This window comes from Giraffa tippelskirchi, chromosome 8, assembly GCF_054371585.1.
Source record: "Giraffa tippelskirchi isolate mGirTip1 chromosome 8, T2T-mGirTip1v1.2.pri, whole genome shotgun sequence".
Taxonomy (NCBI): domain Eukaryota; kingdom Metazoa; phylum Chordata; class Mammalia; order Artiodactyla; family Giraffidae; genus Giraffa; species Giraffa tippelskirchi.
In genome coordinates this window covers 134,996,756-135,022,730 of record NC_137282.1, presented here as the reverse complement: position 1 = coordinate 135,022,730, position 25,975 = coordinate 134,996,756, and the positions used below count along the sequence as shown (strand labels likewise).

General features: G+C 41.6%; 1 protein-coding gene and 1 long non-coding RNA gene across 5 annotated transcripts in view; both read right to left on the bottom strand.

Annotated features, from left to right (window-relative positions):
• Positions 1 to 25,975, bottom strand: part of RUNX2 (RUNX family transcription factor 2) — a 231,232-nt gene that overhangs the window by 95,474 nt on the left and 109,783 nt on the right. For all 4 annotated transcript variants that reach the window (XM_081519008.1, XM_081519006.1, XM_081519007.1 and 1 more), the window contains one exon: positions 23,539 to 23,643. In XM_081519008.1, coding sequence (XP_081375134.1) covers positions 23,539 to 23,643 — 105 coding nt within the window. The remainder of the gene's footprint in view (positions 1 to 23,538; positions 23,644 to 25,975) is intronic.
• LOC145516951 (uncharacterized) lies at positions 18,499 to 22,240 on the bottom strand. Its single transcript, XR_014061872.1, has 2 exons — positions 21,641 to 22,240; positions 18,499 to 20,635 (listed from the first exon to the last, which is right to left on the bottom strand). It is a non-coding gene; the product is annotated as an uncharacterized LOC145516951 (long non-coding RNA).

Genomic DNA, 25,975 nt, shown 5'->3' with positions numbered 1-25,975 from the left:
TACACTAGAACACATCATTGCCTCTGTCATTTGATCAGAGCATCTTTATTTGTCCTAGTCCAGGCCTATAAGCTTCCTTGTCTTATTAATAGGGGCAACACACTTTAGAATGACCTCTGCAAACTTTCCCAGAGCTCTGGACCACAAAGACTGACTGAGCCTCTTATTTTTTTTCCCTCCATCACAGGCCCTCCTTGGCCAAGGCATCATCACCCTGGCTTATTTCTTCTGCTTGGTTCTGAGGGACAGACTCCCAACTTACATAAGAAATCAGACACTAGACAGGCTGGTTTCCTTTTTGCAAGCTCTGAATAAAAAATAATAATAATTCAAATGACATTTCCAGGTATATAAAGTAGCTTAACACAAAACATCTGCGAAAGATGCTTCTTCCTTTCTCAGATAACCTTATGAACTGAGGATGTGTTAGATTTCAGAGATTTCTAAGAAGTTTGAATCTACGTGGTATCATTTTCACACTTCTAGAACTTCAGAAATAGGAAAAGGCACTGCCTGATATTGGACCTTCCTTCCACTTGCCCTTTCACCAGACACCCTCACTCCCAAGGAGACAGGTCAGGAGAGAACGAACAACTATTCTACCTGCTGTCTGAGCTCTCCCTGTAGGCTTTTTCTGTTGGGGAAGATGAACTACTGTCTTTCCCTTCCAGTCCTGATAATGCGTGAGCTGCTACACTGAAGAGATCGTCTCTTTCCCTACATTTGTTTTCCTCCATTAATTGGTTTAAATTGGCTTTTTTTTTACTTGTATTTGATTCCTACTTACTTTGGGGGGGGAAAGGCTCATAAAAAATAGTTAATTTTTCTAGTTAGAGTAACCTAAAGTTATTTTGACTGTGATAATGTTTTCTGCACTTTTCTTTCAATTCTCAGCAGGAAACTTTTCTTGAATTTGGTTTGAGTCAGACTAAGCTGTTTTTAAACATTAAATGTTCAATTGAGATGTGTGGCCCTGGGCAAGTCCCTTAACGTCTCAAGGCTTCTTCCTCAGTTGCTCAATCGTGTCTGACAATTTGTGACCCTATGGACGGACTGCAGCCCACCAGACTCCTCTGCCCATGGGATTTTTCCAGCAAGAATACTAGAGTGGGTTGCCATTTTCTTTTCCAGAGGATATTCCCGACTCAGGGATCAAACCGGCATCTCCTGAGTCACTTGCATTGCAAGTGGATTCTTTCACACTGAGCCACCTGGGAAGCCCCTAAGTTAACATACACTTTGGAAACGACACAAATATAGCATATGAGATCCTAAGCTAAGGCACACAGAACCACTCAGAAGGAGGACATATGGAGATGGAGCCTCCAAGACATTTGAAAAGAGACTCAAGAGACCCTCAAAGCATGATTATGGCGCCCAGCATAGCACAGTCTTGGTCATTTGCATACAGGGCATCACATGAGCACCTATAAAACAAAGTAAAGATGAAAGGAAAAAGAGACAAGAAGAAAAGCAAGGAAGAGAAAGTACAATTAATGCAAGTTATGGTCTGAAACTGGCAACTATATGTGGAGAATAAATAATCCCATGAGCTATAAAATTTTTAAAGGAACCAGAATAGGAAATTTTACACTAATTTTATAAGCTAATTTTCACAACGTTTATCTTTACTAAACAGAAGATTTACCGTTCTGACATTAAAAATCAAAGTGCAGCCCAATTCCTTCTAATAAGTAAAAAAATAAAATCAGCTTAGAGGATATGAGCAAAATTTTATAAAATAAAACGTGTGAACAACTATGCATATACAAAAAACATGTACTTAGGAAAATATTAAAAGTAAATACATCAAAAAATAAACTGGAGTCATCTTTGGTACTGAATTTCAAGTGACTTTTACTTTCTTCTTTATACTGTTTGCATTTTCTGAAATTTACAACAAATGTGCTTATATAATAATTAAATTAAAACCAATATTACTGTGAATAGATAAATAAGCTGTGGTATATCCAGACTGTGGTATTTGGTGTTACAAGAAATGAGCTATCAAGCCATGAAAAGACAGGGAGGAATCTTAAATGAATATTACTAAGAGAAAGAGGCCAATCTGAAAAGACCACATACTATGTGGTTTCAACTATATGACATTATGAAAAAGATAAAGCTGTGGAGACAGTGAACAGATCAGAGATTCCAGGGTTTGAAGAGAGGAGGGGAGGGATGCCCAGGCAGAGCTCAGATCTTTAGGGCAGTGAAAACTACTCAGGATGAAATTATAATGGTAGACACATGTCATACATTTGCGAAAATCTACAGAATGTACAACACTGAGTGAACTCTAATGGAAAGTAAGGACTTTGGTTGATAACAACCTGTTAACACAGGTTCATCAATTGTAACAAGTTCCACTCTGGTGGGGGGTTACAGTGCATGTGTGGGGGCAGGGAGGATACAGCAAATTTCTGTACTTTCCTCTCAATTTTGCTCTGAACCTAAAACTGCTCTAAAAAATTAAATCTTAAAAATAAACGCTATTTCAGTTCAGGGTTTTTGAGTACAAGCTACTCATTCTCCTTGCTTGGCCCTGCGATAAACCTTCCTCTGCTCAAAAAAAAAAAAATTTATTTAAAATTAAAAAAATGGGACATCCCTGGTGGTCCAGGGGCTAAGACTCTGCTCCCAATGCAGGGGGCCCAGATGCGATCCCTGGTTGGGGAACTAGATTCCACATGCGGCAACTAAGACCCAGCACAGTCAAATAAATAAACATTTAAATAAAATGTACGAAGAAACAATGGGCAGCACTGAACATCATATTCCCACAACATTCCCATATGTTTTCATCAAATCAACATACTTTCCACAAAATCTAAACTACCAAAAAATAAAAGTATTAATCCTTCTCTACCACGGCAGAGCATTTATCCATGGTGGCATTCACAACTAACAGGAAAAGACAAGTCTCATATAGTACATGAGAATATTCATCTCCTGTGACTATTAATAATTCTAATTTCTCTAAGAAGAAAAGATGGTGAGGCAAAGCTCAGGCTGGTGGTCACAAGAGACTCATCTCACCCTACTCCTTCACATTTCACCATGAACTAAGGACAGCTCAAACAACTACAACAAATATGTGAGTCTAGTTTTGTCTTAACCTCTGATAGAAATTTCTGTAAAGTTTCCCTTCCAAATTACTCACAGATACTCAAAGCCTTTATTGTCAAGCAGCAAGAAAGGGAACTTCCTTGACAGTCCTGGGGTTAGGACTCTGTGCTTTCACTGCTGGGGCCCGGGTTCAATCCCTCACTGGGGAGCCAAGACTCCACAAGCCTCACCATGCAACCAAAAATAAAAACAAATTTTTTTTAAAGCAGCAGAAAAAGTATGGCGCCGAAGTCAGAAAACAGAGTTGACTTTCTTAGCGTGAAGGACATGGGTCAGTTAATGCAACCCCCATGAGGCCTCAGTTTCCTCATTTGTAAAAAAAGAAGTTAATTGACATATGGCATCTGGCACAGAGCCTCATGAACTAAAGAACATTAATTTTTGTCCTCCCCAACCCTCCCCACAGGATGCACATATAATTTAAATTAGATGAGTTTTATTACACTCCATTCAGCTTTGGTGGTTCAATGGGTAAACCATCTGCCTGCAATGCAGGAGACTCAGGTTTGATCCCTGGGTCAGAAAGATCCCCTGGAGAAGAGAACGGCAACCCACTCCAGTATTCTTGCCTGGAGAATTCCATGGACAGAGGAGCCTGGGGGACCCCAGTCCACGGGGTCACAGAAGTCGGACATGACTTAGTGACTAAACAACAAAAATCATTCAGCTTTGGAAAACTTTCTTCGAATCAAATGTACTTGGAAGGCTATTTTGTAAGGCAGAGCCATGCTTCTCTGTTCCAATCGAATGAAGTGATGTAGAGCAAGGGAGCACAAAGGTGTTGGGCAGGAAGCAGGTCTGGTGATGGACAAAGAAGAGAAGAGAAGGGAACAACAGGATAAACTGAGATAAAGTCAGAGATGGCAGGACTGAATTCTCAAGGAGGGCCCTGAAAGCTGTAAGGAGATGCACACGTGGCCAGAGAGCAGACAGTTGACAACAAAGTGCAAGTAAATCACAAACTTCTAAGTCACTAAAATAAAAGCCGGGACCCTGCTCATCTTCCCTACAATAACGGCTCCACCTCCTGATGTGTTCAAAAAACACTGTGACTACCCTTGGCTCGATTCCCGATCTTGCTGTGGCTCTTTCAAGTTAGTTTCTCAGTTATTCCATCAGCACCCCAGCATTCAGAGGCTCTGGCACAGAGCAGTCTGGCTATTAATGTCTGCCCAATTAATGTAGAAATAAAGGATATATGTATGTATAAACATATGCTGACTTTTCTTCCTAAGGTTAACTTATTTAAACTACCAAAGTGATCGTGAACAAAAGGGTCTAAGTATCAACATTAGAATTTCATTGCATTGCTAGAGGTACCTCGTTAAGTGTGTAGAGGTCTCGGGATTTCAGATTCTACTGTACAAATAATAATATTTTAAAAAGCAGTTCTTTTCTATAATTTACAAACCATGAGTCATCCAATAGTCTGACTCAATGTAGAGGATACTAGTGTGATTACACAAGGTGAAAGCTACCAAAATCCATTCCCAGAACTGGTGAGACAGTATCAGGGATAGAACTAGAAAATAGAAACAGTGCTTGCCTCTAGTTTGCCTTCAGAAGCTCTTTGTAGTAGCAACAACAACAACAAAAAAGTTGGCTTCCAATATATTTTTGGTGCAATTTATTACCTTTTCAAAAAGAATGAAAGGAGATGTATATAAATGAGCCAGAAATGCCACCTATTCCTTCAAACTCAAGGCTCTCCCCCATCCCCCATAAAAGTTTTTATTTCCCGATGTATTTGGCTCATCCTGTTGAGTGCCTAGCCGAGAGGCACACAGCAAAAGTGATAACAGTGCCTAGCTGAGAGGCACACAGCAAAAGTGATAACAACCAGAGGCATCTATCTAGATCATCAGATTTCCTTCCTCTGGTCAGTGTGTGCCACAAATCTCACGCTGCAAAAGCAACATCTCATCTTTCAGTGTCAGATTTCTTCCAATTCCGTTGCAAATTTCTATTCTATTTAAGTTCCCTCAACAAAAGAGAATGCAGAAGTGGTGAGTCCCCACCACATAAGAGCTTCTCCTGAGCTGTCGCTGATGGTAGAAGGTGGACCTGCAGCAAAAAATGGATGGTCGGTGCAGCTACATCATGTCCTATTCTAGTACTAACTTCTGTTCGCACGCCAGCACTGGGCCAGTATGTGACAGACCAACTACAGTCAAACCGAATCCCCAGTACAACTCCTAGATGGACTGGATGAGAGCAAAGAGGAAAGGCATATGTCCTATTTGGGTTTTTCCAGCTATTTGGCTCCACCAAGGAGCTGTGGCCTCAGAGCTCACAATATATAGAATCAATGCAGGATAGAATAAAAGGGGGCCAGATGACTTCCCTGGCAGTCCTGGTTAAGACTCTGTGCTTCCATTGCAGGGGGCACAGGTTCAATCAGGTTGGGGTACTAAGATCCCACATGCAGCAAGCGGGGCGGGGTGCCTAAAATATACTCTGTAAATCATAAAACCAGTATATATCCTACATTTTGGCCCATCTATGCTTTCCTAATTATAGAATCCTAAAACTCCTGTATCCCTGGTCCAAGCAAATTCCCTTGCTATGTCCGATCTGTGCCAGCGATGTAGAGTTCTAAAAACACCCAAGGAGATACCCATGTGGGAACCCCTCCCCCCACCCTGAGAAGTGAGCAAAGCCCAGACCTTCCACTGACACACTATCCAAATCATCCATTTGTGCTCCCTTGACATCTTAGGACCTTTACAAAAACCTTTGTCCTTCTTGGTTATGTTTTAGACATCATCATGGCAGTGTGTCCAACTTCCTGCGAAGCGCTGACCACTGAAAGCTCGAACTCTGTCTCTATCACAGCTTTCCTAAAGGAAGGGGAGGTTGGTTCACAAATGTTAAGTCCTCAGGGAAGAAAGGAACTCACGAAAGAACAGATAACCACAGAGTTTCTGTGGGCACACCAATGGGTCTTCTGCTGCTTCAGTTAAACCAACACGATCAGTTTCATAGCTTAATCCTTGGGGAAATAGAGTCAGCCCCAGTTCACAGTATTTCAAAAGCATCACAGAAAATAAAGAACAAATGCCCTTCCACTGCCCACGTATGTATAATGAAGAGACTTTTCCCCTAACAAAGAAGGATTCAGAAGAGCACTCTTTTTCACAATAGGAGTAAACCAAACCTCTTGTCAGTTGCTTTTCCTCCCCACTATCCATCTCTCGGCTTCGAGAGCAGAAAATAAGGGCTGCTGACCCCCTTTAGGTCTCCTTTTCCTATGGAAAAGCCAGCTGTAGGTTTTAAGAACCCTTAGAATAGGGTTTTGAAAATAAATTATCAGGGCGTGAGGGACACCCAAATGTAGAAATCACAAAAATAACTCAATCAAGTCCCAAAGTGCCAAAGCCACTAAGAAAATATCACAGACAAGGAAGAAAAGAGGCCAGTAAAAGGAAACGGGTTGTGACTTCTGACCCAACCGCGGGCTGTGGGTGGCTCTCCAATGGGCAGCAATGCCTTGGAAAGGTCAAGTGTAGTGGTTCAAGGGTCTAAAAGTACTTAATGAACCAAGGAGCGCAAGTTATTTTGGGAGGAAAGAAAAATATGTTTTCTGAGTATTTTTCCTTTCCTCTAGCTCAGCACCACACCCACCTAACCTTCTTCCCAGTCGCGTCACCTGTCTCAAAGTCTGTTTCTTTGGTCTCTTTGATTCTTTCTTTTCCTTTAGAGAAAATTATATCCACTTAGCTCAAAACAAAGACCCCATCTGAGAACACTATGTGTGTGTGCTTTGTTTTTCACCGTTGCATCAGTGCTTGAAGCCAACCATCTGCAGGTGGGCTAATTTATTATTGCAAAAGTTGCTCAGACAGGTATTTAATCAGTGAAAGAGTGGATTCAGAAATAAATTTTAAAATGAAAACCCTGACATTTGGCTTTCTTGAGAAAGCTTAACCCAGGAAGCGGGACTCTTGGCTTCCCTGCAGCCCCAGCTCCACTGTGGAAAGCAACAGCGAACACAGTCAGCCCTTCTCAGATTCGCTCTGCTCGACTTCTCCCCTGCTCTGCCAGCTTTTAAATGCATGAAGGTTTCTGTTTTCAGAAATAAATCCTGCCTATTTCCCCTCTCCTTCCTTCTCCGTGCCGATAAATTCCTTGAGGGTGATTTTTGGATTGCGTCTCTTGAGCTACAGGTTATATGAACTTCGGGGTCACCTGGAAATGTTTTTAACTTCTCCCAGTAGGGAGGGAACAGAGGAAAATGAGTCGACTTCCTAGAACTTTACCTTCTGAATCTGGCATATACAAGTCAAATAAACCTGAGTTTTTCTAAGGATAAAACGATCTCACCCTCACGTGGCCCCAAATTCTTAATCATGCATCTCTTGTGATTATCAAGAACAATTTTTTTTTTGCCATGTGGCAGATCTGTTCCTCTTTTTCGTCATATTTTTCTCAATTAAAGATTCTAATGGCCATTGAAGCAAGACAAATTACCCTCATCATTTATGTCTACAAACCTCTGTGACTCTGAGCTTCAGAATTATAATGGGAAACAGAAATCATGACTTTGATTTTAAAAGCAGAAAGGTGGCACTTTGTTGCACTTGATAAACACAGAGAATCACGAAAAGGAACGGGATTTGAAGGAGAAGCCCTCCAGTCAAAATCCTCAGCCTTCAGCGACCTGTCCTATTTAACAATTCTTAGAGTCCAGAAGTTCTTCTTTAAATCTAACCTAAATCTATTATGCTTCAGTGAAAACCTACGCTGTCTCTATGCCAGAAACAAAACAGCTGGTCACCATACACAGCTTAATAACTCCTCATAATTTCGAAGTCTGTTATTAAGTCATTTTTTAGTCTCCTCTTCTTGAAGCTAAATAATCCCAAGTCTTTCAACTTATCCTTATAGGTTCAATTTTACAATCCTTTAATCATCATCAATGCTTTTCGCTAAACATTCTTAAGTTTTCCATGTTGCTCTTATGTTTTGAAACCCAGCTCACCTTTGGAATTGCTTCTCGCCGTCTCCAAGAGCCCAGGACTTTTGTGCATTACACACACCCCACAGGATGTACTCGAATAGGAAACCTACTGCTTTGTTTGGGTTCTTTTTGGTGCAAACCTGCTCCTAGTTCCTTCTTTAAAGAAAACATGTTCTTCGGGAACCAGTGTTTACTCCCACTTTCTTCCTCACCAGAGCTCTTCACCGCCTTTCTCAACCCACTTTCCCCAAACGATCCTGTTACACAATGAGTATCTACCTAATCGGATACGCTTATTTAAACCAAGTTGTTAACCGAAAAATGTCTTAAAATATGCTATGCTTTACTGATAACATCTATGAAGGTCCTGTCCTCCAAGTCTTAACTCAGAAAAGAATCTCCGGCACCCTTTGCCTTGAAGCCTCTTCCCCACTCTTCCTAGAGCTGGCTTTGTTTCACCCTCACGTATCTGCTCTGAGGCTGTGTCCTTTCCAGAACACTCAAGAATAGGCTTCCGATCCTTCTTTATTACTAGATCAGTTCCCTTTACAGCACTGTCACAACTTGCAATTAGATGCAATTACAGATAAAAGTTCATTTACCCATTTCTTGTCTGTCTGGCCCATAGAATGGAGGCTCCTCCATGGTGGGGTCACGTCTGCTCTGCTTTGTAGGCCTGGAACCTGGCTAGTAGTACACATTTGATTTTTGAAGGAATCAATGTCTCCACTGCTGGAAATAGTTACATTTTAAAATATATCTGGGGGGAGGGGGATTGCACAATGGTAGTGAAAGGGTACAGACTTCCAGGGGACTTCCCTGGCGGTCCAATGGTTAAGACTCTACGCTTCCAATGCAGGAGATGTGGTTTCGATCCCTGGTCAGGGAACTAAGATCGTGTAGGGTGCAGCCAAAAATAAAAAAGTAAATTAAATAAGACAGCCTATTCCCAAGCTCTCTTAAAAGAACTGGAAAAAAATGTTTTACAAAGGTAGAGACATCCAGTTACAAGATAAATATGTACTAGGGATGTAGCATACAACATGAGTGATATAATTAACATCGTTATATGTGATCTGTGAAAGTGCTTCAGAGAGCAAATCCTAAGAGATCTCATCACGAGGAAAAAAACGTTTTTCTATTTCTTGAATTTTTAATTGGAAAAGACCCTAATGCTGGGAAATATTGAAGGCAGGAGGAGAAGGGGACGACAGAGGATGAGATGGTTGGATGGCATCCCTGACCCAATGGACATGAGTTTGAGCAAGCTCCAGGAGATGGTGAAGGACAGGGAAGCCTGGAGTGCTGCAGTCCATGGGGTTGCAAAGAGTCGAACAGGACTGAGCAACTGAACAATAACAACAAGAGATAATGAATGTTGACTAAACTTATTGCCGTAATCATTTCATGACATAGGTAGGTCAAATCATTATGCTGTACACCTTACAGGCATTCAGTGCTGGGTGTCCATTATATCTCAATAAAACCAGAAGGAACAAACATCTCTAACTGTCATTTAAAAGGTTCTGTCAGCTGTTACAAATGGGGGTGGTATTTGAGGGGTGGTATTTGAGGGGTATGACAGGGTGGTGGGAGGAAGGAGTCCTTCTCATGTCCATCTAGTTAATGATTCAGGCAAAGCCAGGATCACAGCCCCTCAACAGAGAGAAAGCTGCTGCCTCTTCCAAAACATTAAAAAACTGAAAACTGTGGTCAGCCCCACCATCTTGCTTCTGCTTCTTAAAGTAATTAATCTCATTTCCAGTAATTCTCTCTCCTTTCAGCATCAACACAGTCACACCTCTTGAAGCACTCCATCATCTTTCTGGAGCTGTCTTCACAGCTGATCCCTTCACAGAAGCTCTAGCATTTAATCTCTATGAAATTTAATGAATGATGAATATTATTTATTAATATTCAGGCTATCATTGGCAGTGGAAATCTTTGGAGATGGGATTACGGACATTTAAAAAATTTTCTTCTTTTGATTAATTTTTATTCTCTAACTTTTCCTCCATGGCCTTGTCTGTATTTTCTAGTTGAGTGATTTTTTTTTTAAAGGTTGTGTGTTAGTCACTGAGTCGTGTCTGACTCTTTGCCACCCTATAGACTGTAATCCACCAGGTTCCTCTGTCCATGGAATTCTCCAGGCAAGAATACTGGAGTAGGTAGCTATTCCCTTCTCCAGGGGATCTTCCTGACCCAGGGATAGAACCCAAGTCTCCTGCATTGCAGGCAGATTCTTTACCATCTGATCCACCAGGAAAGACTTTTTTTTTTTTTATGGTTAATGAGCTTTATTTTGATTGTATTCAAAGTGAGATTCTACTGAGGGTTAACTTAAAAAATTTGTGTTCATTTCACAGAATTCAATGTTTTCAGCTCTGGCGAACTTTCATCTAAATGAATTCAAGACTCATTTCACAAACATATATATTGACTATACACACACACATATTTACATATATATGTCTTCTGTGTATGAGGCTATACCTTGGGACATTTTTACTATATAGCAAGGCTTCCACATCACCAGGCTTGCCTCTCAGGTAACACTACTTCAGAGCATCAATCAAGAATATCCTGGGCACGATACCAGGAGCTCCACAACTTTAATGACAAAGCATCAGGGAGTCTGAACAGTGAATAACTGAACAGGAAGAGACCTGGGCTCCTTGCCCACCTCCATAAATCATCTGCTGACTTGTAGACCAACATGCAGCAAATGAGTTTTCAAGTGCCCATGCCTCAGTTTACCCACCTGTAAAAGGCATAATGTATTCCTCAAAGGGATATAAAGAGAACCAGTGAGGTAATGTCTAAGCTTTTGGAACTCCTTGGCAGAAAGGCGCTATATAATTACTATTTGGTATTTAAGTTGCCCTTCATGAGTGCCAAGTAGTTTATGATCATTCCTTGCAAGTTACTCCCAGCTACTCTAAAGTTGTCTTCATGTCTATTTCCACTGAAACAATGAAGAAACTGAACTGGAGAGAAGTGTAGCGATTTGCCTGGGGTCACTAAGATGGCATTGAGATCTCAGAAGAGGACTTTTCAAGTCCTCCCATTCCCTCAACCATAACTGAATCCACATCTTCAACACAAACTATATACCCCATTACACTGCTCTGAAACATCCCTCATGGTCCACAAAACACTGTAACTTGTTTTTGTAGAATAGAGTGAATGGTGAGGAGGTGAAACAGAAACCAAAGCTCTAGAATTAGTAACCTAGACTTCACAATCACTCTTTTTTTTTTTTAACACATCTATTTCTCTTTACTTCCGGTAAAACAGTGTTTCAGTACCTTCATAATCTCTCTAAAGGGCTCATATTTTTCTATGAATAATTTTCAGGGCCAACCCTAAGAAGGCATAGAGTCCGGGTTAAATCACCCTGAGTTTTGCCTAGCAAATACATGCTAGCATTGTCACACAAGTTGTAGCTCATGAGAATTAACGTCAAGAAGGTAAGGGACGAGATGATGTATGTCACACAGGGTACATATAGAGTGTGACGGTTCATGGAAAGGCGGAAAGTACCAGCTTGCTTGAGTGTCAGCTGACCTCTTCCCCACCAGCCACTTCGATGAGAGTTGCACAGAGCCAACACTGGAGGCCCCCCGTCCACTTTGCCTGCAGAGAGTTCTACCCAAGAGTGTGAACCCAGCTCTCTTAAGCCATGCCCCTCTAGTCCTCACGTCTGTTTTCTCCCCTGCTTCATTTAATGACTGATTTACCATCTTTTGGTAAATGAAGCATCTTTTGGTTCTGAATCCTGTACTCTCACTAAAATGACAAAACGTGTGGATACAACACCTAAGAAGTGCTGCCCTGGTTGTTCAGTGAGCAGCAGCCAGATTACCTCAGAGGGTCCAGTGCAGCGATGGAGCTTGTTACCGTAAATCTGGATAGAAAGTTACAAAGCACCACAGGGCCTGACCATGAGGAAGCAGTGAAGTTGGAAGTCGAATTTCCTCTCCCTAAATGCCCCTTCCTTGGTCTTCTCCCACTCTGTCTGCAGGAACATTTCCTCCCACCACCTCTCCACTCACTGGCCCTGGGCTTTTCAGAGTATCCCCCTTTCCCTCATCCATCATCCATGGAAGTCCTGGATTCCATTCCCTTAAGTGCTTCTCCACTAGTGTGATCATGACCACCTCAAAGTCTCAGCCCAAAGAATGGCTGGGGCTCCCCAGCTGGATTCTCCACAGGGCACCTCTCACACCACACCACACTGGCAGCCAGTGGCTGCAACTGCTGACATTTTCAGGAACAAAAACTGGGTCTACCCTGAACAGGTTCTCACTGAAAGAACTACTAAAGAACATACATCAAGAAAACTAAATCCAGAAGGAAGGACCCATGTGCAGAAAGGAATGGTGAGCAAATAAACTGATAAACATACAGGCAAATATGAAATAGAGAGTTTAAATACTGATGATGACTAATTCAGGAAGCATAAAACAAAGATAAAAATATCAGACAACAACATGAGGAGAGACAGGGCCAAACTTATGGCTACCAAAGGGGAAAGGGACAAGTCTGGGATTAACTTATGCACACTACTACATATAAAATAGATTAAACAACAAGGACCTACTGTGTAGCACAGGGAACTATACTCAGTGTCTTACAATAACGTATAATGAAAAAGAATCTGAAAAGGAATAGATATAGATATATATCTATCATGTAACAGATATATTAGATATATAATATCGTTTTATATAGATATGTATTATATATTATATTTCTATATAGATATGTAACAGATATGCTACGCATGCATGCTAAGTCACTTCAGTCGTGTCCGACTCTGCGACCCCATGGACAGCAGCCCACCAGGCTCCTCTGTCCAAGGGATTCTCTAGGCAAGAATACTGGAGTGGGTTGCCATTTCCTTCTCCAGTAATAGATATAGATCTATAGATATATAAGTATAGATATATATATGTAATAGATACAAATCGATGTATAACATATATATATATATAGATCAATATCTATTCTTTTTCAGATTCTTTTCCATTATAGGTTATTGAAAGACACTGAGTATAGTTCCCTGTGCTATACAGTCAGTCCTTGCTGTTTAATCTATTTTATATATAGTAGTGTGTACAAGCTAATCCCAAACTCCTAATTTATCCCTTCCCCTTCCCCTTTGGTAACCATGAGTTTGATTCTATCTCTCCTCTAGTAGCTCAGATGGTAAAGAATCTGCTTGCAATGCATGAGATCTGGGTTCAGTCCCTGGGTCGGGAAGATCCTTGGAGAAGGGAATGGCAACTCACTCCAGTATTCTTGCCTGGAGAATTCCGTGGACAGAGGAGCCTGGTGGGCTACAGTCCTAATACTTCCCTTCACTGATTCACTTTGCTGTACAGCATAAACTAATAGAGCAACAATAGTCCAATAAAAATTATCTTTAAAAAAAAAAAGTATAGTAAGGTTCTTCTATTATCTGACGTAGACAGAGATTATCATGAATTTCACTGAGACAAATATGCACATTAAAATAGTAATAATGATAATTAAAAGAAAAACAGAAATTGAATGATAATTAAATGATAATTTTCCTCTCCTGGTCAGCAGGAGAGGAAAAAATCAGCACATATCTAGAACAAAACTAGATGAGAACTACTCTATAAAAGGGAAATATTTGCAAAGGGGGTAGATATGGAAATATAAAAACCAAAACTTCACACCATGAGATTATAGAATCCTACATCAGACCTGACATCAGGAATCCACACTGCTAGGGCTGACCTGCAGCAAAATTACAACACTTAAACTTGGCAATGACTGCCTTCAAGGCCAGCAAAGGCCCGGCCTGCCCACCTGACTCCGTGTTTACATTTAGTACAAGGACTTGGTTGATCATTCTCCCTTCATCTTCCCAAGCCTCCTCCCAATAAAGGATTCGAGATGACTTATTTTTTTATCTTAATATGAGTTTAAATCTGAGTTACCTTTCTGAGAGGAGTCTGGATATAAGCCATAATCCTGAACTTTAATGAAGCACTTTCATCTGCAAGCAGAGTCCCACCACCAGTGCACAGCAGCAGAGAAATTTCAAGAGGAACAGGGAACTCTTCCTTTGCTAGTAATACTTAAGCACCACATCCCAAATACAGTCTTCTGCATATGACCTTGAATTAATACTGTCGATTTATGTACTTTTTATGCACTCCCTGAATTTCCAAGAGTTTCTCGAAAAAGTGAGCAATTATTTTCCACGCTTGCCTAAATAAAAACTTCATAGATTTTATATGAAGACCAAAGATAGGTCTATGACAAGACCATGATGTTAGTTGACAGCATAAAGGTATCCTATAACATGCTACGTAGGGACAAGTATGAATATGAAGAGCAATATAATGAATCTTTTTTCTCTGTTATTTCAAGTATTTCCTATTTTCCTCCGGTCCAGCCCTTCCTGAAGCAAATGCTATAGCACAACAAAACAGAATTAGTTCGGTGATCTATTGGAAATTCTTTCTCTCGGGAAGGAAAATTTATTTTTTATAAAATAAAGCCAAAAAAATATTTTTTTCTCTCTCTCAAGTCCCTAGCACTGTTTTAAGAATGAATGACTTCTGACTTCCAGTGAGCTATAAACCGGTGACATACTCGGTTCCAGTTGGTATGTTTTGAGAGCACATATAGCTTGAAAACCTGCCACGCTGCTCGCTATATTTAGTGAGAAGTAAATATATCAGTGGGAACTGTGTCTGTGGACAGGGAGCTCTACCTGGGGAAAGCCACGCTGCTTGTGAACACACGCCCCATACAGTGAGCAAGCACATTCAGAACTGAGAAGCCAGGGGAGAGTGCAAAGGAGGGACATGAGCGTGTTTTAACGGCTGCGATAATTTGCCATGAAAGGATGTGAAGGCCTGGCTCCTTGCTGCAGCATGCCATGTGCTGCTGAATTCAATTACTGCCATGCTGTCTGCGAGCGAAGGAATGTGTAAACAGGCCATATAGCCTTGCATCAGTTCCACAGAATATTGCACAACACAGAATGCCTCTCGATGTGTCATTTCCTTCTTGGCCACCTTCCCAGCTCCTGACAGTCAGTCAACAGAAAGAAAAAAAAAAGTACTGCAAGAGATTTAAAACCGCTCCTCTCAAGAGTACATTCCACCAACCACCAGACTTAACTTCCACCAGCGCTTCTGACTCCCTCACCATCCTCCTTAAGGGAAAGGAGGATTATTCTCTTAAGCCAAAGGTGGTCAATGATGGTTTGGATCTTAGTGACCAAAGGATGCATATTTATGACCATCAAACTGCTGCTTGTGGTTGCTGCCTTGTAAATATCAAAACGTGGCATGGACCCCTCACTGCCACTCCTTGGGCACTTCAGAGACAGGGAAGAACCACAGGAAGTCTGCAAGTCAAGAAGTGGAGGGCGTTTTTGCAGTAACATGGAACTTAGAGGGCATTATGCTACGTGAAGTTGGTCAGACACAGAAAGACAGATACTATGTGATATCATTTATCTGTGGAATCTAAAAAATACAACAAACTAGTGAATAAAACAAAAAAGAAGCAGACTCACAGATATACAAAACAAACTAGTGGTTACCAGTGGAAAGAAGGAAGGGGGGAGGGGCCATGCAGGAGTAAGGGGGGAAATAAAGAGGCTATTATGGGATAATAAAAAACCATGTGTAGGGACTTCCCTGGTGGTCCAGTGGTTAAGACTTCACCTTCCAATGCAGGGGGTGTCTGTTCAATCCCTGGTCGGGGAGCTAAGATCCCATATGCCTGGTGGCCAAAATACCAAAGCATAAAACAGAAGTAATAGTGTAACAAATGCAACAAAGACTTTAAAAAGTGGTCCACATTCAAAAAAAATCTTTAAAAAATATCATGTGTGTGAAACGTTTAAAAATTGTAAAGCCCTATAGAATTTAAAGAATCTTTCATTCAATAAATATTGTTTTCCCATTAAAAAGAAAAGCTAAGGGTTTTTTTACTAACACTTCCAACCAGAGACTAAAATTCAGGCCTGTGGCATCAGGGGTGTGGTACGAGGCTTATCAAGAATTTCTCAAATTGTCTTCATAGACAGCAAGAATGTGAACCCACAAACTGTGTCCAGACAAATCAAATAGCTTTAAAACAATTTTGCTGTCCTTTCATCCAACACACTTTACATGTTCCCCATCCTTTTTCACATCTGACCAAGCTCTATATCAGCATCCACCACTGATAAATAAGCAGAGATCATGGGCCAGGCACCATTAAAAGTCTATTCCTACACCCAACCAGGGTGAAGAGCAGTGGAGGATAAAAGCCAGCTGCCACTAACACCATCTGCAATGAGGAATAGAGAATGCCAAGACCATGATTCTTGGCACCCTTTCTGGGGCTGGAGAACTGGATGGAGGGACTGGCCTGGTGGTCCAGTGGTTAAGACTTCAACTTCCAATGCAGGGGGTATGCTTTTGACCCCTGGTCGGGGAACTAAGAGCCCACATGCTGCAGGGTGTGGACAAAAATTAAACAAATAAATAAGAGATATATTTTAAAATGAACATTCATTGGAAGGACTGATGCTGAAGCTGAAACTCCAATATTTCAGTCACCTGATGTGAACAGCAGACTCTTTGGAAAAGACCCTGATGCTGGGAAACACTGACAGCAGAAGGAGAAGGGGGCAACAGAGGATGAGATAGTTGGATGGCATCACTGACTCAATGGACATACGTTTGAACAAACTCTGGAAGATGGTGAAGGACAGGGAAGCCTGGCATGCTGCAGTCCACGGGGTCGCAAAGAGTCGGACACAACTGAGCAACTAAACAACAGAGAACAACAACAATATTTTAAACTTGAACAAAAATAGTCTTTATGGAAATATTTAATATTCATTAAAAAAATTTTTTTTAAAGAACTGGGTGGAACAGCATGGAAGAAAAATGAGATGCTTCAGGGCCCAGACCACTGTTTTATTTAAGTCTGTCTTAAATCTTCAGTTTATAAGGTAAAACCTCTGCAATCAGAAGTGTACAAGAATGTAGAATAATAAAATGTTCTCTAATGAATTAAGAACATGCAATGAACCGGGCACAGGTGACAAGAAGCAAGCAGGAAAAGAAAACAGTTTGGCTGCAGGACGCAAGCCTGACAAGCTGGTGAAGCCGAGTGCTGAGACAGCCCTGAAACACACATGGTACCTTGCACATCCAGAGAGGCTCTCCATCACCTAAGCGCCAGCCCTACTGAAGTCACAAAAGGAGTTGAGCAGAGCAGTGCTGCAGCCATGTGCTCCAAGCCTGCAGGAAAGGAACTGGATCGTGGGAAAGAAAAGGCGGGGCTTTCCCCTTCTCCCACCAGCTCAGGAAAGGTAGGTGGCCAGCAATGACTGAGAGTGTCTCAGTAGCAAAGATACAGATGATGGCTTTGGTCTCTCCTGGAGAGTAACTCTGATTTACTTCCCTGGGGCACAGCACACACAAGCTCTTAGAAACCCATTCATGTGCATTAGGTATCAGATTTGCAGGTGTACTGGCAAGGGAGAATTTACAAACCTGAGGGATAGAGAGTATAAAGCCACCAGGCCTATTCATTTGAGGATCCGTAAGATACTTTGGCTACAGATTTGCCCAGCTGCCAAGCAAGGCAAAAAACCTCTTTATGTTCAAATATCTAATATTCTTCTCCCATAAGAGGACTGACCTGGCTTAACTTGCTATTGACCTGCTGATACCAAGCACCACAAGGTATCACCCACCCCTCATTCATCCGGTAATTACCAAACTGGTCTAATTCAGAGTGAAGCTACTAGCACTGGAACTTGGAGTCACCTTGCAGAACTTTAGACGTCTTCCAGAATAAAAAGTCAGAAGACCTTTCAGGAAATGGTATCTCAAAAAATTATTTCTCCAGCAATGACATTTATGACAGAAACACTTATGGAAGTAGGTGACATTGGTGGTCTAGTGAACCACCATCCCCATCATTCATCTTTGTAAGATTTTTTTCCCCTCAAGGACAGGCTGCACTTGTATCTTGTTTTAACCAATAGAATATGTAAGAAGTGACTCTACTCCAATTCTGAGCCTTAAGAAGCCTTATAAAGGCTTGAAAGTTCCCACTTTTGCACCCAAGGGAAACCTGAGCTGCCACATAGGAAGCCAGACTCCAATAGAAAAGGCCACATGGAGAAGGTGAGGCTCTGGAATTATAGGAGAGACAGAAAGGCCCAGCTGTTGCCTCCTTCCTGCTGAGCCTAACCTTCCAGTCACCCCATGAAGGCACCAGACAAGGGACTGAGACCATCATGCATGTTCCAGCACCAGCTGCCATCTTACTGCAAGAAAGACCATAGAAAACCCATCCAGATGAACCCCAGTCAACCCGCAGAGTTGTGAGAAGTAATAAACTGGTGGCTGTTTCTTTTTTTTTTTTTTTTTGGTCTTTATTTTTTTTACTTTTTTCTGTACCAGGAAGCTTTTGGGATCTTAGTTCCTTGACCAGGGATCAAACTTGGGCTTCCTGCAGTAGAGGCACGGAGTGCTAACCACTGAACCACCAGGGAACTCCCTGGTTGCTATTTTAAGCCACTGTGTTTGGGGATGGCTTGTTATTTAGCAATAGATAACTGACGGAGCAGCAAGAGAATAAAAAGACTTCTGACTGTGTAAGGTGATTGACTTTTTCCATCCTCTGCACAGCCAATAATACCCTTCCATCAGTCTTCCTCCTTAACTCAGAACCACAACAGTAGAATATGACACCGCTGAGCAAGATTTCATCTTCCTGGAGAAGTTCTTTCAAAAGGACTGCAGTTAGAACCAACTGCATACGTGGAACAAAAGATCCTAATAGAAACTGATGTTTCAAAGAGTTAGGCATCCAAATGCATTACTGTAGCTGCTGCTGCTCCACTGACTTCTGCTGGCGAACATACGGCAGTACCTCTTCAGAGCTAACTTGCCAACAGAAGGTCAAAATGCCTGGCCTAAACACAAGGCTGACAAATTTGGGATCTTAAGGATGATGTCATGTCTTAAACTGATAAGCTGGCAGAGAAAATAAATGGCATTTTGTAAAGATGTGTACCATTCTCATGTTTACGCTACTTAAGATGAAGGTTCTAATAAGTCATCGGCTGTGTTCCTTTAAAGGGAAGTTTTATAACTGAGATGAATCACAACTGCAAAAGATCAAAGTTAAAAAACATCAATGATGCCATGGGGTACTTTTTAATCTTGTAATGAGTGATGATCATGCGCTCTTATGAAGTTCGTCCAACTGCCAGCGCCAGATGTGTATATTAACAGAAGGAGTTGTTTGTGATGTGACAGTACCCGTTCAGCTGCCAGAGACAGAAAACATAGAAGGATGAAACCTTTCTGATTTTTTGAGTGAAAAGCAAGCCTTGACAGATGGGCTGATAAGTGGGGCCTCCGAGGGCGGCATCAGTGCCCTAGCATCCTCTCTTGGACTTCGCTGAGAACAAACTGTTTATCATCAGTTCTGCCCAGCTGTCCCCAGGCAGCATGAATACCTGCTCCAGCACAATTTATAACACTTATTTGTGTCATTTACTAATGAGCATAAATTAGTAAAGCCATCTGCAAGAAAAAAAAAATATTACCCGAGAGAACAGAAGCTAGATGGTATCTATTTCCTGGAAGTGTACTCTAAGCAAAAACTACAGCAAACTTCTGACGCTGAAACTAATGTAATAATAGCTCATGCTTACTGAGCACTTACTACCCGACAGTCCCTGGGCTGTGCATTTTAGATACATGACATCACTTAACATCTTTGCAGCAACAGATGAGGAAGATACTATTATTAGTCTTCTCACTTTATTATTAATTATTTTTCTCACTTTAACAGAGGAGGAAACTGAGGCCAAGAGAACTTAAGTAACTTGCCTACCACCACACAACTGGTGAACGGTGGCGTCCCAGGCTTTCGATCCAGACCGCCTGATGCAAAAGCCCACACCCTTAATCACTGTCCTGTTGCTGAGTAAAGACCCAACCAGTTAACCCAGAACCTGTCCTTGTTCAAACAGCTCATCTGCCAGAAGTAGCTTTTTCAACTTATACTGTGATCTTCTGAAGAACGAGTAAAATTCCATTAACAGGAATCAAGAGAGCAAAATACTCAATCCCTTCAAACTTTTGCAGTAATAAACAGTCGTACACTCTTTCAGTGACAACCATTACCGAATTAAAATTTTGTGGGAGAAGATGCTAAAACAATTGCATTTACTGTCTTTTTTTTTCCCCTCCCCTCAGGAAAGCCTTTTCCTAAAGCTCTTCTCTGTTAACGGTTGAAAAAATAAGCCACTTTGAAGAAGTCTAGAGCTGCTGCTGCTGCCGCTGCCAAGTCGCTTCAGTCATGTCCGACTCTGTGCGACCCCATGGACGGCAGCCCACCAGGCTCCCTCGTCCCTGGGATTCTCCAGGCAAGAACACTGGAGTGGGTTGCCATTTCCTTCTCCAATGCATGAAAGTGAAAAGTGAAAGTGAAGTCACTCAGTCGTGTCTGACTCTTAGCGACCCCCATGGACTGCAGCCCCCCAGGCTCCTCCGTCCATGGGGTTTTCCGGCAAGAGTACTGGAGTGGGGTGCCATTGCCTTCTCCGAAGTCTAGAGCAGTGGTTGGAAAACCACAACTTGTGTGCCAAATCTGACCCCCCCCCACCTATTTTTGTAAATAAAGTTTTATTGATATGCAGCCACTACCACTTGTTTATGTATTGGTGAAGGCTGCTTTTTAGCTATACTGGTAGAGTTGAGTCCCTGTGGCAGATATCATAGGACCCAGAGAGTTGAAATCATTTCCTATCTGGCACATTACAAAAAAAGTCTGCCAACCCATGTTCTAGAGGATTCTTCATTTAACATTATACACACAACTATCAATTAAAAGCCTTCAACTCACAGTTGAAGGAAATTGAAAATCCTGGGCATTTTCCACACCTGGGAGTCTCAAAACTAAAGAACAATACTGAGAAGAGGTTTTACTTACAAACATTCAATGCTCAGACGGCCAAGACCAGGGCAGAAGGAAATAACCCCGTACCAAGAATACAGGTTGTAGGATTAAAATGTTACTGATACCAGACACAGTCAGACACTGAGTTTGGCTGGTCACCTTGTGATGTCAGAGAAATGACATCGCATTTCCACAGATATTTTTGGTTTGTGAGCAGATCTAGGGCAGTGGTCCACTACTCGATTTCTGTATCTGCTTCTCCCCAGCACCTTCAGCAGCATCAAAAGCCTAAACTCAGGTCACATGCGAACTATCTGCTCTATCCCTAACTCTCACTGCTTTCAGAGCACTTCTCTGTCTTTACAGGGACTGAGCCTGCTGCTGTTGCTGCTAAATCACTTTAGTTGTGTCCGTCTCTGTGCGACCCCATAGACGGCAGCCACAAGGCTCCCCCGTCCCTGGGATTCTTCAGGCAAGAACACTGGAGTGGGTTGCCATATCCTTCTCCAATGCATGAAAGTGAAAAGTGAAAGTCAAGTCGCTCAGTTGTGTCTGACTCTTAGCGACCCCATGGACTGCAGCCCACCAGGCTCCTCTGTCCATGGGATTTTCCAGGCAAGAGTACTGGAGTGGGCTGCCAGTGCCTTCTCTGACTGAGTCTAGCCACTGTTAATTCTGCCAATGGCCTCCTGGGAATGAGGTGATACTACCCTTGCTTGAAAGAGAAGTGACTCTCCCAAAGCTATTCTACCTCCTTCTTCTTGTCACCACTTTCAGAATGAGGCAGCACCCACCTTCCCCTGCTTTCTTTCCCAACCATCATGTCTGAGCATCAACTTGTGAGCATCTGGAGATATACACAGAGAGAGAGAGACATACACACACACACACACACACACAATGATGGTTTTTCCAAGAACTGAGAAAAGCAGCTGAGATCAGCAGGAAACATCTTTACAAGATAAGTATTAGTTGTGTTAAACGTGAAAAGACTAAGATCCTGCTTGGTGCATTATTAAGAAGGATGTCCCTACCTTTTCAGGAACTTGGGGGCTAATCAGATAAAATGCTAGATGTCTTCCATCCTAAGCCATCGTTCCAGATGGACAGTGGTCCAGAAAAGTTAGGCAAAAATCCAAAAGCAGGCCAGATAGCCCTATGCTGATCTATTCATCTGCACTGCATGATTGCTGGCCCTGAGGACCAGAGACGTGTGTGTGGCCACCGCCTAACAGGACACTCTTAAACTGAGCAGACGGAGCCAGCGCTCCCAATGTTGGGAAACCTAGAAGAACGCCATACACATGAAAGGAGGAGGAAAGAAAAACCTCAAAGACTGACTTTTCAGGCAGGAAACCTCCCTAGTTTGGGCGAGCAGTCAGCCTTCGTGAGAAGAGACAGTGGCAAGAGAAGCGGAAGGCAACACGTCTTCCCACCGCTCAAGGACAGGCGGCTCCAGGGGCAGAGAGGAGGCAAAACTTCGCCAGCCCTTTGCTCTCGATTTTAGGGGCAGAAGAGCTATGCCATTGTCTTGGCAGGTGTATCATTATGTAACAAAGATTTCTGCCAGCTGTCCCTCCACCACAAGCCAAATTAAACTCTCAAAACACAATGGCTACATCTCCAACGGATTCACTCATCAAAGGCAGAGTTCTGTATGATGTTTCCATTGGCACGGAATTTTTAAGGTTGTATATATTAAATAATCTTTAATCCTTAAACATATTTAAATTCGGCTCTGGTAAGTATGTTCAAATCAGTTTTAGGGACAGAGTGGGGAGCAAACCTGTTTTAATTTAGATTTAAGAGGAAAATGCATATTAGCCCAAATGGACGATGGGCACTGCCTTCAAATGATGCTGGTTCAACCTTCCAAATGTCCCAGGAGACAAATAAACCAAGGTGGATTTAAATCTGGCTTGACTCTATCTGCTAAAGAAACTATCTATGGCAATTACTAGAACATGAGCAAACAACAGTGTTGTAACAATCAAGCAAGTTATCATTTGCAAATAAATTCTTTGTAATTAAGCAGTGTGCTCTCTATAAAGGGAATTGAGTGGGCGAGCTAAAAAGTTAAAACACATTCTTAGACCATGGGAAACACACGCAAAAGCTTTTTGACTAAGCTCAAGATTTTTCAGTTTATTGTTTTCTTCCTCAGCTCTCGTGGGTCTGTTCTGCCTCATCTATTGTGTCCAGTGGATGAGAAGAATTTTTTAGCAAAAAAACTTACAGTAATGGAAATTCACAAAGTTATGTTGGGCTTAGCAATTTTGAGGCAAAGGTGAAAAGTGTAATTTGATTTTCCACTAACTGTGAAGATCTAATTGCCCCTCATAAAAATATATGTAGATAGCAAACTTGGCAAAGAAACTCTTCACGTGAAAGTAGCACTAACTTATTTTGGATAAATTCCTCACAGGGTCTCCACAAACACTATTCCCATTTCCAATAGGAAGGCAAGCACTTACTTCTGGGTTCCCGGGGTCCATCCACTGTGACTTTAATAGCTCTGTGATAGGTGGCTACTTGGGGAGGATTTGTGAAGACAGTTATGGTCAAGGTGAAACTCTTGCCTGCAGATAGAAAAGGGAAATCCACAGTGAATATAAAAAGACAGTGTTGATGATAAAATGGCAGTACTAAGGTCTACATTGCATTTAAGCATCTCTGAAGAAGTAACCAAACACGAACAAGGGTCAAGACTCCTTATTCTAATGAGAAACCCCTCTGATGGCCACTTTAGGGAGTTACTAAGCTCATGAGCACTAAAATCCTCATCTTCATGGCAGTCTTGTACAAGCAGGCTCCAATTTCAAAGAGGAGTTGCTCAGTAGCAAGAGCTCTAATGGAAACAAAAACTCTGGACCACTTGAAGAGGGTTCTCTTTGCTTTCAGTTTTTCTACAACATCAGGAACACATCCAAGCAGACAATTTTAGAAGTCTTTATTTAGGATTAGGTCATGACCCCGTGAGAGAACAATACTAAATCACTGTTGATTATGCTATTGACTTCACATGGCTTTAGCATTTCATTTGCTTAACTGCACTACAATGAGAAGATGAAAGAGTAAGATTCTTATGGGAATCATTTTAACAGGAGCCAGTGTCTCCCGTCCTGGCCTTAATGTGCCTGTGGTATGATGATTTCATCATTACTGGAACAAAGTTTTTCTCCTCCCTGCCCACCCCTTCCCTAACATACCTCCTCGTCTAAGAGCAATCTTGAAATGACTCCCTGACAGTAACTTATTTTTGGCTAAATGTACATGACATCTCCCAATGTAAATATGAACGCTTGCTTTCAGCAGAGGGTGTGCTTCACTGAAGAAGTACATTTGATGTTTCAAACTAATGAGCTAAAAAAAGGTGATGAAGGAGGGCTGGGGGTGGGGGGGGTGGAAGGGGGAAGGGTGACAAAAATGATGGGGAAAAGTTTGGGTGCAGATCTGGCTGTTTGCTTTCTCCAGAAGAAGATACCAGACTCTGTTACCCAGACTCACTGACAGTTGTAATCAGTTAGATTTGCGACGGTTAGTCATGTCAGATAGTCAAAACTGCAAACTGTTACAAGACAGGAAAAGGTGGGCGTGAAGCAGTGACTCAATAAAACATTCAGCAATCTCAGGCCAGAGAATTCATTTAGCCTGCTCCTGGGACAGAGCTTTGAAAAGCTCCTTTCCTTTTGCTTTTTTTTTTTTTTTTTTTTGGTCAAAGACTGTTTTTCCCTTTACTGAAAGCAGAGGGTATGAAATCAAAACACAAATCTTAAACAATATGTAGCAACACAGAGTTTAATGCAATCTTTTCAAAGCTTAATATGGAACAGGTTGTAGACGAGGCTTAATGTAGAACAGGTCTTTGGCTGTCAAGTCTAGTGAATGGGTTTTCTTTTCAACCCAGACCATGTAAGTTCCTAAAATATGTTTAAGACACATATCATTTGTTACTAGGCATATATAGTTTTAAGTCTCTTTGGCTACCCTGTGGCCAAGAAGGTGGGGGTGGGGAGAGGAAAGAGAGAAAGGCAGGGGGAGGAAATGTGGGGAAAATGAATATTGATTAGAAACCTATGAAGTGCCAGTCACTTCATACACATTATTATCTCATTTAATCCTACCCACTCAGGTTTATCACCCTCATTTCACAAATAAGGAACGAAGCTCTGAGAATCTTACTAATTTAACCACACAACTAATAAGTGGAAAAAATCAGGATCTGAAACCAAGTCTTTCAGACCCTTTTTGACTTTGTTAGGGAACATTTTTAGAAACTAATAGGTAATTTATTGCTACATGTGTCCCAAACAGCTCTATCAGACCAAGAAACAAATATAAATCTACTAATGAAGTATGTCAGCCAGAATGATGAAATCATCTATCTTTAAAGTGTCACTGATATTCTGTATTTCATCCATTATATATTGAATGTTACATGGGTTTAAGAAATTTAATTATCTGGTTAGGGAACAGAGGATTTATTACAAACATTAAGACTAAACAGAAGAACAAGGCAGCCAGGAGTCTAAACTACTCACAGAAAACTGAAAGTCTACAGAAATGGAGATTAGAAAGTTGAATAGGAAGCCACTGGATCCAGATCAGGAGCTTAAAACAATGGGAAGATCTGGAGGAGTGAACGGGCTGAACTCCTAGACTGAAAGTTAATTTGCATTAAACCATAAAAAGAAAAGTTCCATTCTGGGTTAGATCAATGACCAATGCTTCAAGAGCGGTGCTTAGAAGACAGTTGTCATCCATGGCACGAATCTTCATAAACCAAGGATGTACACATCTCAATTGTCCTTAATGACTTTTAATAACCGCAAGAGACATTGCCCATGAATTTACCTAAACCAGTTCTGAGAATATTGCTATTTGAGACTTTCACAACGTACTCTGGATATT